Here is a 16,661-nt window from a genome sequence, read left to right on the forward strand (position 1 = left end):
CTTTTGCAGCTGTAGAAAAACAACAACCGGCAGGCTGAGATTATGAGAAACATGAACTCTGACGGTGCCTGACTACATGCAGCGAAGGAACACAAACTGACAATGATCCCAGCAAATTGGAGTTGGAGGCCTCCAGCCTCATCTGCGGGGGCACCATCACCTCCTCCTGCTCATTGCTCAGCAGGGTAGAGGTGGTTGTGCTGGGTACCTCCCGGAGAAGAGTAGAAATGCAATTGTAAAGTGAGGCAGCCTGCAATCAAGAAGGTGAGTGTGTGTGTCTGCTTTGAATGATGCTGATGGGAATGAGCATGTTGTGCTCCCTGAATAGCAGTGATGAGCTACTATTAAGTCGCTGTCATTAACCACGGCACAGATGAAAAGGGCAGACGACATCAGAGCTGACGCCCACATGTTACTGAAGACACCGGATTACAAAAACTGGATATGACAGGCTAATGTGTGCTAATTACCACCCCACCAAGCCAGGCTAAATGATGGAGAAATCAAAGCTTTTATGCATTTGCTGGATTTTTTTACCCTCCATTTCACTTGTGGGTGTGAATGTGGAATATGAGGATGAAGAAGGAACACAGCTGGGCCTAAATGTTCAGTGTTTTGTTAAATTATAAATAAGGAAATCCGTGCTGAGGATGGCTTTTTGTTTTTTGGGAGTATAGATGATCTATGTGACATATGGGCAAAACTGTCACTTAGGCTGATTAAATCCAATTATTCTCAGTTGGTGCAAACACATTTATAAGAGGTTTAAAGCCATTTAGTCTGATGGGAGAGCGGATGAGGCATAAAATGGAAGCTCCCAGGAGAGTTACATGGGTTTGTGCATAATGATGGTTGTTTGTTTAACATGTGGAACTATTATCATTAGTAAGTGGGTAAGGGTCGTCTAATAAATCTCGTGTTTCCCGTGAATCTACCCTTGTCCTAACCACAACCACCTAGGGAGGGCGCTACACCCAACGCTAGTTTACATAGGGGCAATGGCCATCATCTCCTGTGCCACTGAGCCCCCTGTTCCCCGCCCCACCCACAGCTTCCAGCTCGGGACCGACTCAACACACCTGATCCAGGTGTTCTGCGGAGGGCAGGTTGAGCTGGAAGACAAGCGGGACGGGGGTTGAAATGCACACGGATGAGGAACGGAATCCGACACAAGACCGATCACAGCTCATGTCTTTTGCTGTGGCTGTCGCGTGAGGCTGACGTCCAATCACGGCGTGCTCTCCAACTGCACAGCTTGTCGTCGTTTGACACACCGATGACCGTGGCTGTTAACCGCAATAACACCGGACACGGGATCGATTACTCTTCAAAATAAAAGCGTCGGGTTGTGCAGGGAAATGACCAACAGTGCTGCACAAGGATGTCAGCTGTCAGTTGTCAGCATTAAAGTGAACATAACAGCCCATGATGACAGCTTGACTGGAGGGATGCATCCATGAAGTAAGCCAGTAAATGCTTTTAAACCCCATTTTTTAGTGTCAGAGTTGTGTAAAGTGTGTAGAGCTCAACAGAAGCTAAGGAACAAGCAGCCAATATGATTCTTTTGCAAAAACTGATACCCTACTAAATTATTTTACTGGTCTGACATTTCATTGGCATTTCATTTGCTGATGGTAAAGTACAGAGAAGGTCATAGGGAGTTTCACTGTGCCTTTGTAGAAGCGTATGACAGGGTGCAACGAGAGGAGCTGTGGTATTGTATGAGGACGTCTGGAGCGGCAGAGAAGTTAGAGTTAGTGCAGGACATGTATGAGAGCTGTAAGACAGTGGTGAGGTGCTGTAGGTGTGACAGAGGAGTTCAAGGTGGAGGTGGGTCTGCATCAAGGATCGGCTCTGAGCCCCTTCTTGTTTGCTCTGGTGGTGGACAGACTGACAGATGAGGTTACACAGGAATCTCCGTGGACTATGATGTTTGCAGATGACATTGTGATTTTTAGTGAGAGCAGGAAGCAGGTGGAGTAGAATCTAGAGAGGTGGAGGTCTGCTCTGGAAAACAGAGGAATGAAGCTTAGCCGCAGCAAGACAGAATACATGTGTGTCAATGAGAGGGACCCAGGTGGAACGGTGAGGTTACAGGGAGCAGAGGTGAAGAAAGTGCAGGACTTTAAGTACTTCAGAGCAATGGAGAGTGTGGAAAAGAGGTGAAGAGGTGAGTGCAAGCAGGTTGGAACGGGATGAGAAAAGTGTCAGGTGTGTTGTGTGATAAAAGAGTATCAGCGACAATGAAAGGAAAGATGTTCAAGACGGTGGTGAGACCAGCGATGTTGTACGACTTAGAAAGAGTGGCACTGAAGAAAAGACAGGAGGCAGAGCTGGAGGTAGCAGAGCTTAAGATGTTGAGGTTCTCTTTGGGAGTGAGGAGGATGGACAGGATCAGGAATGAGGACATCAGAGGGACAGCTCATGTTAGATGTTTGGAGATAAAGTCAGAGAGGCCAGATTGAGGCGGTTTGGACATGTTCAGAGGAGAAACTGTGAATGTATCGGTAGAAGGATGCTGAGGTTGGAGCTGCCAGGCAGGAGGTCTAGAGGAAGACCAAAGAGGAGATTTATGGATGTAGTGAGGAAGGACCTGAAGTTAGTTGGTGTGAGTGAAGAGGATGCAGAGGATAGAGTTAGATGGAGGCACATGATTCGCTGTGGTGACCCCTGAAAGGAAACAGCCAAAAGGAAAAGACATTTCATTGGCCATGACTGTCTTATCTGATTTATATTCATATCTACACATACAATGATTGCCTTAATAAGAAGTCTTGTGCCATGGAGGGAGTTTGCAATAAGTAGGCAACAGTTTGTCACTTTACTTTGAAACATGCCACCGGAAGTCGCGCTTTGCACTCTTACTACCTTGGTGTAGACGTGAGACCGTCCGGTGGCCAGGACGCTGCTGGCGGTCACACACACGGCAGGTATTTCTGTGGGGTCACGTTACGTCCCCAGGTGTTGTTGATAATGTTGTCGTTGTCGCCGTGTGGAGCGCGTGCCTCCGGTCCTTATGGCAGCTCGACCATATAGACCAGTCGCGTGCACAGAGAGGGAAGTTTACCTGCAGCGACCTGATGACAGGCGGATAACTGTGCGGCGCTTTCCGCGTTGTGCGGTAAGTGGTTTTGCATTTTCCGATGATCTGACATACTGATGCAAAAAGTGACGTGATTATAGCGCTAATTGCAGTTTGCAAGATATGTTTAATTAAATGTAAAAAAATCCGACCTCTGATTTCTTTTTTTAAAGCAAGATTCGATATGATCCAGAAACTTTAATGGGACACGAAGTAGCAGCCAGTGCAGGAAAGTCTGATCAAACGAACACGAAATGAAAGTCGATCATTTGGATCGGTTGCACTTTGTCTGCCCGGTGTTTGTGCACTGAATCTACAGCCATGAACATGAAGTGTTTTCTGCATATTTCAGAAGGTCCCATCCATTGCAGAGGTAGAACAATAGATGCTTGCAGCAGTGAGAGGAGTCTAAGTTTAGCTTCTCACCACATGTTGATGTTGAGTCATTAACTGTTGGCATAGTTGACGGGTAAACCTGTTCTCTGTGGTTCCCTGTGCTCATGCAGCGGTTAGTGGCTGCAGGCAGAATGACACCCTGTGCTCCCAGTGTTCATAACAAGGCCACTAGTCTCATCAGAGCTGACCTGAAGGCTCAATCCATGTGTCAAAGGGATGAGTTTAAAGTTTAGAATGAGGAGGGTTTAAAGGCAAATGGTGTGAGCATCTTATCACATGACGTCACAAAAGACTAAGGACTAAGTCTTTTACGTTTAACCAGTAAATGCCCTACACTTTGTGTAACAAATCTCAGTGCTAGACATCAGCTCAGAATTCATTTTAATCCCCATTGTCAGTCAGAGGCAGTGCTCTGAGCCTCCCCATCTGCCAGTTACATAATGTCAGCCGAGGACCGCCACCGTTTAGTGAGCAGAGGGGGAAACTCAGGCGGAACTGAGCACAGACAGTATTGGAGGAGGCCAGATTACAATGTTATATAAGGGATGCTTTTCTTCCACTTGGCTGGGATGATGCAGATGATGGTGGTCCAGAAATAGGTCTGAGTAAAGGAAGAAAGGGATGCTTCACAGCCTCTATTCACCAGCCGGTTCACAGACAAGCCTGCTCATACAAAAAGAAGGTACAGTCAGTTTCAACGGGCTGCAGTGAATATTACATCCAAGGACCTATCGGTCCAATGTCTTTCAAGAAATGTGGGGGAAATGTCTGATGGCTTTCCTTCTGGTTAACCTCATCAGCAAAATGCACTGTACTAGTGTGTGGTTCATTAGCTTGTCTCACTCTGTTTTAGATTTGTTATTGCGAATTTCTAACAGACTGACACATTATATTAAAACAATAGCTGGTATTAATTTCAGTTGTCTCTGAAGTGGAAGGTTTAATCCTGCAGTCAAAATTTTAATATTTATGTCCAAATCCAACCACATCTTCTAGAAAATGATCATAGACAGAATATAGGTAATTAATAAAAATAAAGAAAATGTAAAGTTGAAGAGAGAATTGCCAAAATTGAATTATATTCAGAGCAGCTAAACGTTATACAACATATGGCAGCTGCATGATGGGTCGGCACTGACTGCTTTCATACATGTGATTTCAAAGAACAACTCCCCTCTAGATCCTGTAGAGCAGAACGTTTGTGTCACACGGTGTGGGATGAAAGATCGGTGCGTGTTGCAGTCCTGGCTGCATCTCTGTCAGTGATTTCAAAGACAGCCACAGATTTTTACCCCACACTGCACTTCTCATTGGAACAGTTTGTCCAAATTCAGATGTTAACTGCTGAAGAAGAATTGTGTTTCTCTGCTAACATTCTATAGTTAGAATGCAGCCTTTCTTGCTACGTTCAAATCTAACATACATTTAACATACATTTTCCTCATAAATGTCTTCAGGAGTAGACAGTTTATCGGTGGTCATTTCAAATGTATGGGAATTCACTGTTATATTTCTTTCCCTAACCAAACTTTGAGGAGACAGATGTCTTTGATAAATCTGTTTATTTTTTATATAAATGTATAAAATGTATTAATGCAAATGTATGAATTTCCCATCATAGGTTTTAGGAAAGGGCTGTCTTATTTAAACTCCACAGTTAATTAAAATGTCAGTTTGTTGTGTTATCTATGAGTTAATGAAAACACATGATAATGTGCACTAGAAGATACAATATTGTCTAAAATGTAATGTATCTAAAATAACAGTGTTATTCTTTGGATAATAACAGAAAACTCTTATAGTCTTTGAGGGAGCAGCAGCACCACTGCAGGAGCTGTGGGCCGCATCCTAATAAACTGAGATGACTGCAGTGGGAGCTGTGAAACCAGACATAACAAACATCACACTTACATAACCTGAAATTTGCTCTCAATATGAAAAACAGTAAAGAAATTAAAAAAAAAAACTTTTTTCAATGACACATCACATATATGACCTGAGCCAAAGCTCTAACACAGTAAAGTGAGATTTAGTCCTGCAATGCTGTTCGATGATGGAAAATAATGTTATCAGCCTGAACATCTATTCTCATGTGTATACGTATTAGCCTTGAATTTCAATGAAAATTGAAAATCGTCCTCTGAATCAGCGATGGTCAACTGAGGAGAAAGTGATTCTGGACTGTGAACTGCTTGTTTAATTTTCCGATGCTTGTGGCTCTGAATCAAATATTATATCAAACATAGCAGCAGCCTGGTGTCTGTTTGCAGATGGTATAAAATGGCCGATAAAATCTTGGTCCAGCGAACATTAATTCAGACATGACTGATGATGTTTTGCATCTTGTTGCTGAAAGTGATTTATGTGTTGACCTTTTTGTGCCTGCATTACTGTAAAAACAATTGCACACAGCTGCTGTGGAAATGATACTGCAGAGAGCGCTGCCTCCTTGCTGTTGACCTCATTAGTTAATTTACGATCACCGCTCTGGTTTGGTCACAGTTACAGACAGTTGGTGACAAATTAAACCTCAAGACTTGCATTCATGTTGCTTATCAGTCTGCCCTCTAGAAGGACTGCAGGGTGGATGTGAGGAGGGTTACTGATCACCACCACAGCAGGTACTTCATGTACAAAGTGGTTTGGAGTTAAATTACCCCTGCTGTCTGACAGATGTTGGAGTGTGTCTGCTGATTAGTGTTTCCAGATGACCTTGTCAGACCTTAGCAAGAGTGTAGTGAGGAGCACCACTGCTTCCCTTCAGGGGCCCACATTACTATTTTTGATTTTTCTTAATGTAATGTAAGAACTATGTGATGGATTTATCATTAGGAAATAAGCAGATGTGTTTACCCCTGCAGGCGTGATGCTTTGAAGTGACTGCATGAGGCAGCCTGGACAAACATGGAGGAGGCTGCCACCCAGCTTGAGAGGGACCACGTGCACAGTGTCTATGACAAGATTGCTCCATATTTTAATGACAGTCGCTACAAAGCCTGGCCAAAGGTACGACAGTTCCTGCTGGACCTTCAGCCCGGAAGCATCGTCGCTGACATCGGTGCGTGCTTCTTGCAGCAGTCTAGACAATTCTTCATTCATATATTCTGTTTGTTCTGCACCTTGATCAGCCGCCTGTGTTTTCCTTGGCAGGTTGTGGCAATGGCAAGTATCTCCACATCAACAAGGAGGTGTTCAAGCTGGGGTGTGATGTGTGTCGCCCCCTGGTGGACTTTGCCTGGAGCCAAGGACACGAGGTTCAGATGTGTGACGGGCTGCATTTGCCTTACAGAGATGGCTGCTTTGATGCTGTGCTCTCTATTGCTGGTAAAGGGGGGTGTTGGGTGTTGTTGATTTCTCTCACTCAGTGAGAAATTGCTTCCTTCATATGCATGAAGCTCAACTGATGCAGCTGCCATTTGTCTGAAATTAAACGAAGCCATAATAATGATCAGGTTACCCCAAGCTTGTGTTGCCTAGCCAACAGCGTGAAATTATTCATCCAAAAGAGTGTAATTAGGACCAAAGTTGACTGCAGACACCCACACCAATATTTTTTTCTGTGAGCCTCACAGTGTAGATAATGATAATAAAAATTAATATTTTTTTCACAGTCATTCATCATTTGTCCACCAAAGAGCGTCGTATTCGAGCAATAAAGGAGATGGCTCGCACCCTGCGAGTGGGTGGACGTATCATGATTTATGTGTGGGCCATGGAGCAGAAACGGCGTAAATTTGAGAAGCAGGACATCTTTGTTCCCTGGAACCCCAACCCTCATTCACCCCCCAGCTTCAGCAAGGGGCACGCCAGACCCAGAAGGCGGGCCGCTGCACAGAGCGTGAGCGAAGCCATAGACAACACTGACAAGCACAGAAAGGTTAGAAGCACATCCTCTGTGGCAGACGAAGAAGACCTGACCTGCGCCACGCCGCAGCAGAGGACACAGAGACTGTGGTTCTTCTCCAGGTCTCTGGATTCAGTGTTCGATTTTGGAAGCTTAGCCATCTCCCGGTCAACCTCCAGAGACCTCAGCACTTTTTCCACACCCACATGTGAGAACGTGGCAAACAAGGCAGGCCAGCGCGGGAGAGGCCGAGATCTCATCAAGCAAGTCTCGAGCTTCTTTTCCCCTCCATCTGTGATCGGATCAGAGGAGGACGTCTTTAACACGGTCACAGACCTGCACAAGGGACAAAATGATCCTGGAGGTAACAGCACCAACAAAAATGGCACAGAAGAGCAGGGCGTCTCAATTACTTTAGCCCAGGAGTGTGGCTCTCTGGCTCTGCCAGATCTGGTGCCTTTTCAGAAGGACCGCCTAAAGCAGTCTGGGGATGAAAATGAAGGAGGGTCACAGATAAAGGAGCAGCAGGAAAGCACAGAGAGTCCTCAGGGAGTCGAGGGGCAGGTGGAAGGCTCCTGCCTGAGGTACTATCACGTCTTCAGGGAGGGAGAGTTGGCAGAGCTGATAGAGAATCACATTGAAGAGCTTCATGTCAAACACACCTACTTTGATCATGCCAACTGGTGTGTGGTGGCACAGAAAGTTCAGCTATGGAAAATATGATTTTAACTTGTTTTGATTTTACGCCTCTGCCTCACGTTGAAGCACTGAATCACATGTGGTACTTAGCATTATTATTGACCCGTGTGTAAAGATACAGATGCAGCCATTATTAACACTGCATTTCTATTCTTAACTGTTTTTTAATATTTGACACTACATGACACTGGATATCCTTATTTAACATTATTTTACATTGCGTCTCTGTAATGTTTTTGTATTGAGAAAAGCAGTGTTCAACAATGGCTTTCGCTGTAAACTATTCCATATTTATTTATTTTAATACATGAAGTCAACAAGCAGTATCCAGATATTCAGTACGTGGTTTCTCTCTGTGTCAAATATGTTTTTACTTTTTTATTTTATGAAACCACAAACAACAGACTCCAGTGCTGCTAGTGTTTTTAACTGTTTTAATAGCATTCTGCAAATTGAGAGTTTAATAAATGCACTGTTTTTGTGTTTGGACATAGTCAATGCAGAATCTGGGAGACTGTTGTTTATTCTTCCATATGTCCTTAAATGATCTGAGGCAATCATGTTAAAGGAAAATTGCTTTAGTCTTTGTGTCTGCCTGTTTAATATTTGCTCATTCTTTAACTCGGAGTACCAGGAGCAAGTATCTGTTCTGTAACTTTTGATGGGACTTTGTGCTTGTGTGTAATTAATTCTAAATACTTATAACAGCTAAAAGTTGTGCAGGATATCTTCCAAAACATTTGTGCCAGTTGATCGTCTTTTTTTCCCTCTGTACGTGTGTGTGTGTGTGTGTGTGTGCGTGTGTTTGATGTTAACACTTGAGTGCTGTGTATTGTCTTGTAAGTAACTAGCTGAATATACCAAATTGTTTCAGCAAATAAACTGCCTCATATACTGTGAGTAAACATTGAACTGTACCACAGATGTAACCACTTGGTGTCAGTGAATGACGTAAATACAGGTGAACTTTGAAACATACTAGTTATGTGAACCCATCGTGCCAAGGATGGTGCATATACCTGTCAGTGCAGTATGTGCGGACCAACTGAGTTTGTTCTGAAGTGATACAGGTACTGTACCTTAATGTCTTACGTGACCTGATGTAAATGCTTTTGAGTTTTAATGAAATATTCTTGTTCATGCGTTGTTGTGTTGCACTCACTGACTTACGAAGATGAAGAATATTTAATAGTTCAAGACAGTCTTGAAATAACCTGATACTATCTAGAGGATCCACTGAGTTCAACTGATTATATTGGGGGGATGATTATATAATCACATGCATAGAACATATTTTCCATTTTATCAAAAAATGTTTTGATATGTTTATGTTGCATATACAGAGTAAAATATACCTTGCACAATAGACTGAGCAGTGGTTTGTATAACAAGCACATTTAGATTCAATATTGTGTTGGTTCCTACAACTCAGTTAGCCTCTGGATGTCCCTGTGGTTCAGGGGATGAGAGTTTTACATTCCACAGTCCAACCTGAAATGTGAAAAACAATATAACAGGCTAGTACGATTAGCTTCGCAGAACAACATTCTGGTCACATTTTGTTGCCTTTTTGTAATTAAATGGGTCATTTGTCTTCTCCGCCTGAACTGCTGCTCCGTGTATGATGGACGGCCTGACAGCAGTTCTTTGAACGTTCATTCAAAATATCGGTTAACTCGCCTGTAGGTACAGGTACTAACTGTATGTGTCGAATTTATCCCTCGTCTTGGTCAGTCAGACGGAGCCTCCCATGTTCATTTTCCTAGTGAGGGTTGACACCTGTGCCATACAGCCTATATGGCTGAATGTCTAAATACTGAGCACTTCATCGATGTCACCCTGTTGTTTACGTAGGGGGACGCTTTTCCCACAGTTCACCGAGAATGTAAACCTCACACACTTTAAATATGAAAGCTGTGCCGTCACCCTGTTGGATGCAAAGGATGGAGGTTGACGAACAGTTGAGCCTATTAAACTGGAGCAAAGGCAAATGTACCTGTTACCCAGTGGTGTAGCCCCACATCATTAAAAGTAGCAAGAAGTGAGTCAATTCCACCTGATGCACATCTAGATCCACAATCAGGACCTTGCTTTTTGGCGAGGAGCTGCCTACAGCGTATTTGGCTGCAACTGCAAACTCATTAAGGCAATGTTTCTCAATCCTGGTCCTCGAGGCCCCCTGCCCTGATTGTTTTCCAGCTATCCACACCCTACCCACTGCTGATTACCTGGAATAGTTGTGGCCAATCAATCAAAAGCTAGACGAAACCAACTCATTCAATCTTCCCCCTCTCCATCCTCATCTAACATGGTATCTGATTGACCTGATCCAGGTAATCAGCAGTGGGGATAGTTGGAAAACAAGTAGGGCAGAGGGCCTTGAGGACAAGGATTGAGAACCACTGTGTTGACAAGACAAAAGCCTGAACCATAGCTTGGAAAAACATTATGGGTCCCTCCTGCTGTACTGCAGGCGAGACCCCTCTGCAGAGCTAGTTCAGCACCCAGAAGAGTCCCAGCTGCCAACAGGAGAGACAAAGAGACGATCATTTAGGGGTAAAGTGTAGTCAAGTCACATACGCACATTTGGTCTTTTCTCACCTGTTTAACATCGATAGTGTCTCACTATGTCCTGACTCCTTTAGAAAGTATTACTCACACAGCTACACCTACTGTGAAGAAGGAAGTTCACAAAAAAGAAAAAATATGAAAAACAAAAAGTTTGTAGCTAACACTGATTGTCACCCGTAGCTTTTCTTAGTGATTATTTGCTTTATCTATAAAATTACTATATAGCAAAGACTATAGCCCCAAAATGTTTGAAAATAAGTATGTCGTTGAATTAAACCCTGAACTAAAAGATCCTCATGGTATTATTCTTATTATAACTTAATTGATTTTTTTGTTTAAATAAAAGTCTCAGTGACTCACACACCTGATGAAAATCCCGTGGAAACGCCCATTGTGGTTTGTGGTTGGTCACATTCATAGTTGGGGCTTCGTGTCTCAGCTGGTGAGGTGCCAGGTCAGTTTTAATCTAATGAATTGTTTCCATTGTTCAATAAGCTTTGATTTGTTGATAGTTGAGCATGGAAACGTCTGTAAAAGGTAAAAGCTGCAGATTAATTTCCTTTAATCAGCTCCTACAGTCAGAAAAAAAGTGTTTAGTAGTTTGATGTTATGACATGTGTTTCATCAACGGACTAAATGTGTCCTGTTTGTTGATGGATGTTTGACTGTGTCTCTTCTGTCCAATGCTGCCATCTTATGTCCTGGAGTGGAACTAAACACACAGCTGTGGTTTGTGTTTGTTTATCATAATCTAGTGATTTATAAATGAACATCATGTGGACAAGTCGTGTAAAGGTTGGAGTCAGTCTGTCAGGCTTGTCCTGTTGCTTGTATCATCTAATGTGAGCGCTGCTGTTTTTATATGGAGGCCCAAATGGGACGCAGCTAAATAGAAAGAAAGCAATACATTTTAAAAACTGCTGAATAATAATAAATAAATGTGCACATCTACTACACCTTTTGACAATTTGCTGATCCTTTCTAGAATATTCACATCTAACTATGAGATTATTAGTGTTCCTGTGCAGTCTTCACATTTTTTCTCCAGTGTTTGTCTGTACCCTGTCCGTCTTTACCCACCCGTCCTCCATCCTCCTCTGCAGCTGTCCGTGCAAACCCCCTTCCTGTTGGGCTGAAGCGAGCTGTGACCAAGCTGGGTAATCACAGTGGTCGAGGATGTCTCCTGGTGTCACACTGAAATCATATCTCAGAGCCTCTGAATTTTACTTTCTTCTCTCCCACATGCAACAGTTTAAAGTTCCAGAGGACTTTGGAAAGGCAAGTGATTTCAGCTTCTTTCTTCTTGTCTAGTTCTGCTTTCTAATTTCCATAATTGTGGTACTTGAGGGCATGAATATGTTTTTGCTGTAGCTAAAAAAGCACAGCTTCTTATCACTGTGCTGAAAATATTCTTTGGTTAGCTACTTTTGTGTCTGGATTTGATTCTCCATCTGTCTCTGTTTTACATTGCTGGCAGGCAGCTCAAGGCAGTGTCTGCCACTCTGTTTGTGTGTGTGTGTGTGTGTGTGTGTGTGTGTGTGTGTGAAGAGTGTGATTGAATGGGATTAGTATAGCCCCCACTGTGAGGGGCTAGTATACTGATGTGCAGATAAGTAAAAAGACAAGAAGGTGGGCCCCAGGTGCTGAGGACACACACTCTTCTCTTAATAGAGAGAAGGGTGGGGGGTTATATTTCTGTGCAGTAGATAAAGTTAAAATTATTCTTTTAATACATACTGTAGAATTTCTGGTTGGCTGCAGCTTTGGTGTTTCTCTAAATTTCATTCTGACTCGATTCCCCCAACATTGGTAATAATTGTTCATCAGTTTAGGCTGCTTTGCTGTGTCTCTGTTTTCTGTCAGCAGAATGGGACCCTCCTCGGCTCAGTGTGCTACATGTATATAATGCACAGAAGCAGCCAGTGTCTCACTGTTTCCCACACAGCTTTTCAGGTTGAGTTTGCACTGATGCAGCCCACCTTCACTCAAATCTTCTTATTTCAACATAGCACCTTATTATTTACCTTATTATACCAGTGGCATGTGTCTTCTTTTTTGTCCCACTGTGACACCAGGCTGTGACATCCGGTATTTTCTTGGCTATGTCACAGTCCCACTTACGACCTGATTATTTACATATTTCTCAGCTGATTATCAGAGACGGAGGCAGGCGTTAGCTATGATGACACTGTGACACAGAATGTGTTACAGATGACTGAGACTCCGTTTTGTTGAAGAGATGGACAGAAGCATCATTTGCGTTTGATTTGGGGCTGTGAGTTTTTGTTAGGGTTCTCCAGGCTTCCTGTAGTGAGGGTAGACTTTGTATTTTGATGTTGATGTTTATGTTAAGTCAAAAGAACTGAACAGATGCACCAGAGCTGGTCTAAAAGGGGAAATCCTGCAGCAACAATGCTCGGATTTCGGGATTCAATATCTTGCCCAGGGTCACTTCAACTCCCAGGGGGTTGATAAGCAGGCTCTCTACCAGCTGAGGCACTGCCACCCCCTCCAGAAAACACTGAGAAATACCCCCCACATTTTCCATCTAAACGTGCTGGTTTTGCAAATGTGGGACAAGTAAAAGTAATAACTGCACTTTTGTGCAGCGAGAGCCAGCAACAATAATTCAGTTATCAGAATTAAGCTTTTGTTTCATTTTTTTATTGTCTGTCAACTAATTGATCAGTGTTAATTGAATGTGTAAATTGCTTCACCACGCAATGATTAACACTCACAAAAGGTTAGGCAGCCCTGATGTAGACTGCATGTGATTTATGACACGACTAAATCCCGTTTAAGACTTAAGATTCTGCTGGTTTTTCCTCATACTTTACCGCAAACAGCCGGTGAAAAATGCAAAGAATGCATGCGAAAATGGTCAATAAAATATCGAGTATATATTACTTGTAGGTTATTTAAAACCTCAAAACACACCTGCAAGGTTCCTGTAATCTGGCACCAGTGAAAGTAGAAACCACAGCTGTGAGGGATCAGTGTGCTACACGCCAGCTGTTTTCAAGGCTTTGCAGTTCTGAGCCTCACTTTTAGCTTTGATCCGTTTTTGTTTCGTTTTTTCCCATCAGGCAAAATATAAGAGGGCCAATTTAAGTCAGTCTTCCTTTTAGCATTTTGTAGTCATAAGTTGTAGTCAAATGATTTCCGAAGTTTCCCCACCTTGAGGTTACTGTTAGACCCATGTGTACATTTTGTTATTTGCTTCACCCATTGATGGAACCAGTGTTATGTTGAGGGAAACATCTTTAATAACCACATCATCTCTGAAGAGCCTCTTCAACTTGGAATGTATTTTCACATTCCTGCAAGCAAACATGGTTGTTGCCTGACCCCAGGAGTGGAGTGGGAGGCTGGATGTTTGCATCAGAACCTGGATTCAAACATACCAACCAATTGCACAACATTACAATCACAACATTGAGCCCACAAATGTCTCGTTCTCACAAATCGGAGCAGAAGGAATTTGCTGGTTGATTGCAAGTGCTGGCAGAGCGTGTTGCAGCAGGTGAGGACATGGGTTGTTGTTGGAGGGAATTATTTTGTAGCTGCTTTCTGTGCGTGATGGGGAAGGGCCGCTGCCTCATCCATCTGAGGCAATCCTTCGCTCACATGAAAGAATGAACTTGTTCACCCGTTATCCATCCCTATCTTCGAGTCTGTCAATTCCCTGTCAACTAAGCTTTGGCATCTTTTTATGTGGACAACTGGTCAGAAGACAGTAAAATGTGAGCCAATGAATAGACACACCCGAAAATATACACCTACCTAAATAATTTCTAAGCCGAAAAGTGTTAAAGTTTGGACACAACGTCACGATATGATAAGATGTGACCCTGGGAACAGTGTTGTTGTTGTGTTTAATCCTCTGAGACTTTAAAGTGTAGTATTTTATCAGCTCTTCAATTTAGGATTTAGGCACGCTATACCTATACCAGTGCCAAATCTGATGAATTAAATTCAATCAGGATTCAAGATTTTTTTTTATCCCGTGTGTTCAGGGTCGCTACAGTGGATCATTGTCCGCATGTTGATTTGGAAGTTTTTACACCGGATGCCCTTCCTAACGCAACCCTCCCCAATTTCTACTGGGCTTGGACCAGCACTGCACAGCTGGGGAGGTTCAGTTAGGGGTTCAGTGTCTTGCCCAGAGACACTTTGACATATAGCTGGGACTGGGGATTGAACCACTGACCCTGTGGTCTGTAGACAACTGCCTTTACCAACTGAGCTACAGAAATAACATATTTTTTACTGATGTATCTGTTAATCAGCCAACTCAAGTGGGGTATTTTTTTTTTTCAACCAATTATGAGTTCATGTTCACATCTGTTTGCTGCCAAAACTAATAGCTCTTGTGGGATGTTACGGGAACTGTTTGTGTTCTAATTAATTCAACAAAATGTGTGTTTTGTTTTTTTTTAAATATGGAAACACAATTTAAATGATGCCACAGCTGTTTCATCAGAATTTGTGCATCATATGGGTGAACACTCGTCATAAAAAATAAACTCAAGGGATCTTGGACCATTTTGATTTGAATGTTGTCCCAGATTCAGCATTTTATTATGGTTTAGTTTAAATATGTTGAATTGCTGTGTTTGTATGTCTAATCAAAGTGCGATCACATCCACACCTTAGTAAGTTCTGCATCTACTCGTCTTGAGAAAATGCTTCAGACATCAATCAAGGAGCAATGTGTTTGTGATAAAAACTGAATGTAGACCTTAATGACCTCTAACACAGTCTGCAAAGCGAGTTCACAAAGGCTGTTTTCTTTTTGCGCACACTAACCCTCTGATGATCAGTTCAGTTTTACAGACACAGACAAATTGACTTTGAATAGAGACGTGAATAACACATCTGCCCATGGTTTTTGGTATGCTGGGAATCCATAAGAGAGTCAAAAGGCATCAAGGATATTGAGTCAGACTGTGGTATTGCTGGAATGTTTTCTAATGCTGTTTTTTATTGTGCTGTCTGTTATAGAAAGCTCTGTCTGCCTTGTCTTGCAAAAGACTGCTGCATGCAACAGCGTAGAAACACTAAGTTTTATTGTCTGACACATCCGTAGATAAATGCAGTACAGTGTGATTGAGGACTTTTTCCATACCGTATACGTTTAACCCTGTTGCTGTTTGCTGACTTAACAGACTCACTCTTGTTTTGTGTCGCAATAACACGCTGCATTGCCACATGTTTCAGCAACACAACTGGCTCCGTTCTCTTCTCCTCAGTTTAATCTCACTAGGCCGTGTGAGGACCACAGGCACTTTAAAACATCTGCTTCATCTTGACAGCTGAGTTGATACCGCTGATAAGGAGCAGAGAAAGAAGACGCAGGACATGAAATGACGTTTCTTCTCTTTCACTATGAAACATTCTCATTAGGAGTTAGAAATATAGTAGATGTTAAAATGCTGCCATTTAAATTCTTTGTCTCTTTTTTGACTTTGAGTTTGACTTTCTCTTTGCTCTTAACTTAAAACGAGCACTCAAATATGAATCTTCGGATGTCGTTACTTGGTTTTTATGGGTCAAACTCCAAAATGGTGTTTGATTTTATATTACTCATATTGCACACTAATAGAATCGTTTTGTTAATAAATCCTCTTTAACTCAAAATAAAAATGTCTCTTTGCAGTAAATGTTGATGATGTTTCTTCAGTTGCAAGAAAAAGTAATGGCACTTTTCCCACTATCACTTTGTACATATGAGTGTGTTCACTAAAGACATGAAACATCATGATTGTTTTATCAGCTTAGAAATATTGTGCTTGTTGCTCCAAAAAGCCATGTAAAAATATAGCAACATATACTGAAGGAGAGACAGTTTGGTGCTCGGCTAGTGTAAAGTTACTCCCATGCTTTCTTTTATTTCCTCTGTCCTGCAGGTGGTGTTTCTGCCTTCTAACCCCCTGCAGCCCCTGTGACACAAATAAGAGAGTTTTTCTTCAATCTTTCCAACAGGACAAAGGCCAGACAGGGTCACCAGGTTGGCATTTGAGAACATCCAGCTGTTCATCCAGCAGCTCCCTTCCACTGGCCTTGGAT

General features: G+C 42.6%; 1 protein-coding gene across 3 annotated transcripts; it reads left to right on the plus strand.

Moving 5' to 3' along the window:
• The first annotated feature begins 1,029 nt into the window (after positions 1-1,029).
• Positions 1,030-9,164, plus strand: trmt9b (tRNA methyltransferase 9B). Of its 3 annotated transcripts, none has more exons than XM_067508614.1 (4): positions 1,030-1,461; positions 6,340-6,536; positions 6,629-6,802; positions 7,090-9,164. In XM_067508614.1, the coding sequence occupies exons 2-4, from the start codon at positions 6,383-6,385 to the stop codon at positions 8,043-8,045; spliced, it is 1,284 nt and encodes a 427-aa protein (XP_067364715.1). In that variant the 5' UTR covers positions 1,030-1,461; positions 6,340-6,382; the 3' UTR covers positions 8,046-9,164. The 3 variants fall into 3 exon arrangements, with proteins under 3 accessions (XP_067364715.1, XP_067364714.1, XP_067364716.1); XM_067508613.1 differs by lacking the exon at positions 1,030-1,461 and adding an exon at positions 2,838-3,121; XM_067508615.1 differs by lacking the exon at positions 1,030-1,461 and adding an exon at positions 3,939-4,160.
• The last annotated feature ends 7,497 nt before the right edge of the window (positions 9,165-16,661 follow it).

The sequence above is a fragment of the Channa argus genome, chromosome 6 (genome assembly GCF_033026475.1).
Source record: "Channa argus isolate prfri chromosome 6, Channa argus male v1.0, whole genome shotgun sequence".
In the NCBI taxonomy this organism is placed as follows: Eukaryota; Metazoa; Chordata; class Actinopteri; order Anabantiformes; family Channidae; genus Channa; species Channa argus.

Coding starts and splice junctions, on each gene's coding strand:
- trmt9b (XM_067508614.1), top strand. CDS start 6,383: ATGGAGGAGGCTGCCACCCAGCTTGAGAGGGACCACGTGCACAGTGTC. Junction 6,537..6,628: donor AAGCATCGTCGCTGACATCG/GTGCGTGCTTCT, acceptor TTTCCTTGGCAG/GTTGTGGCAATGGCAAGTAT. Junction 6,803..7,089: donor TGCTGTGCTCTCTATTGCTG/GTAAAGGGGGGT, acceptor TTTTTTTCACAG/TCATTCATCATTTGTCCACC.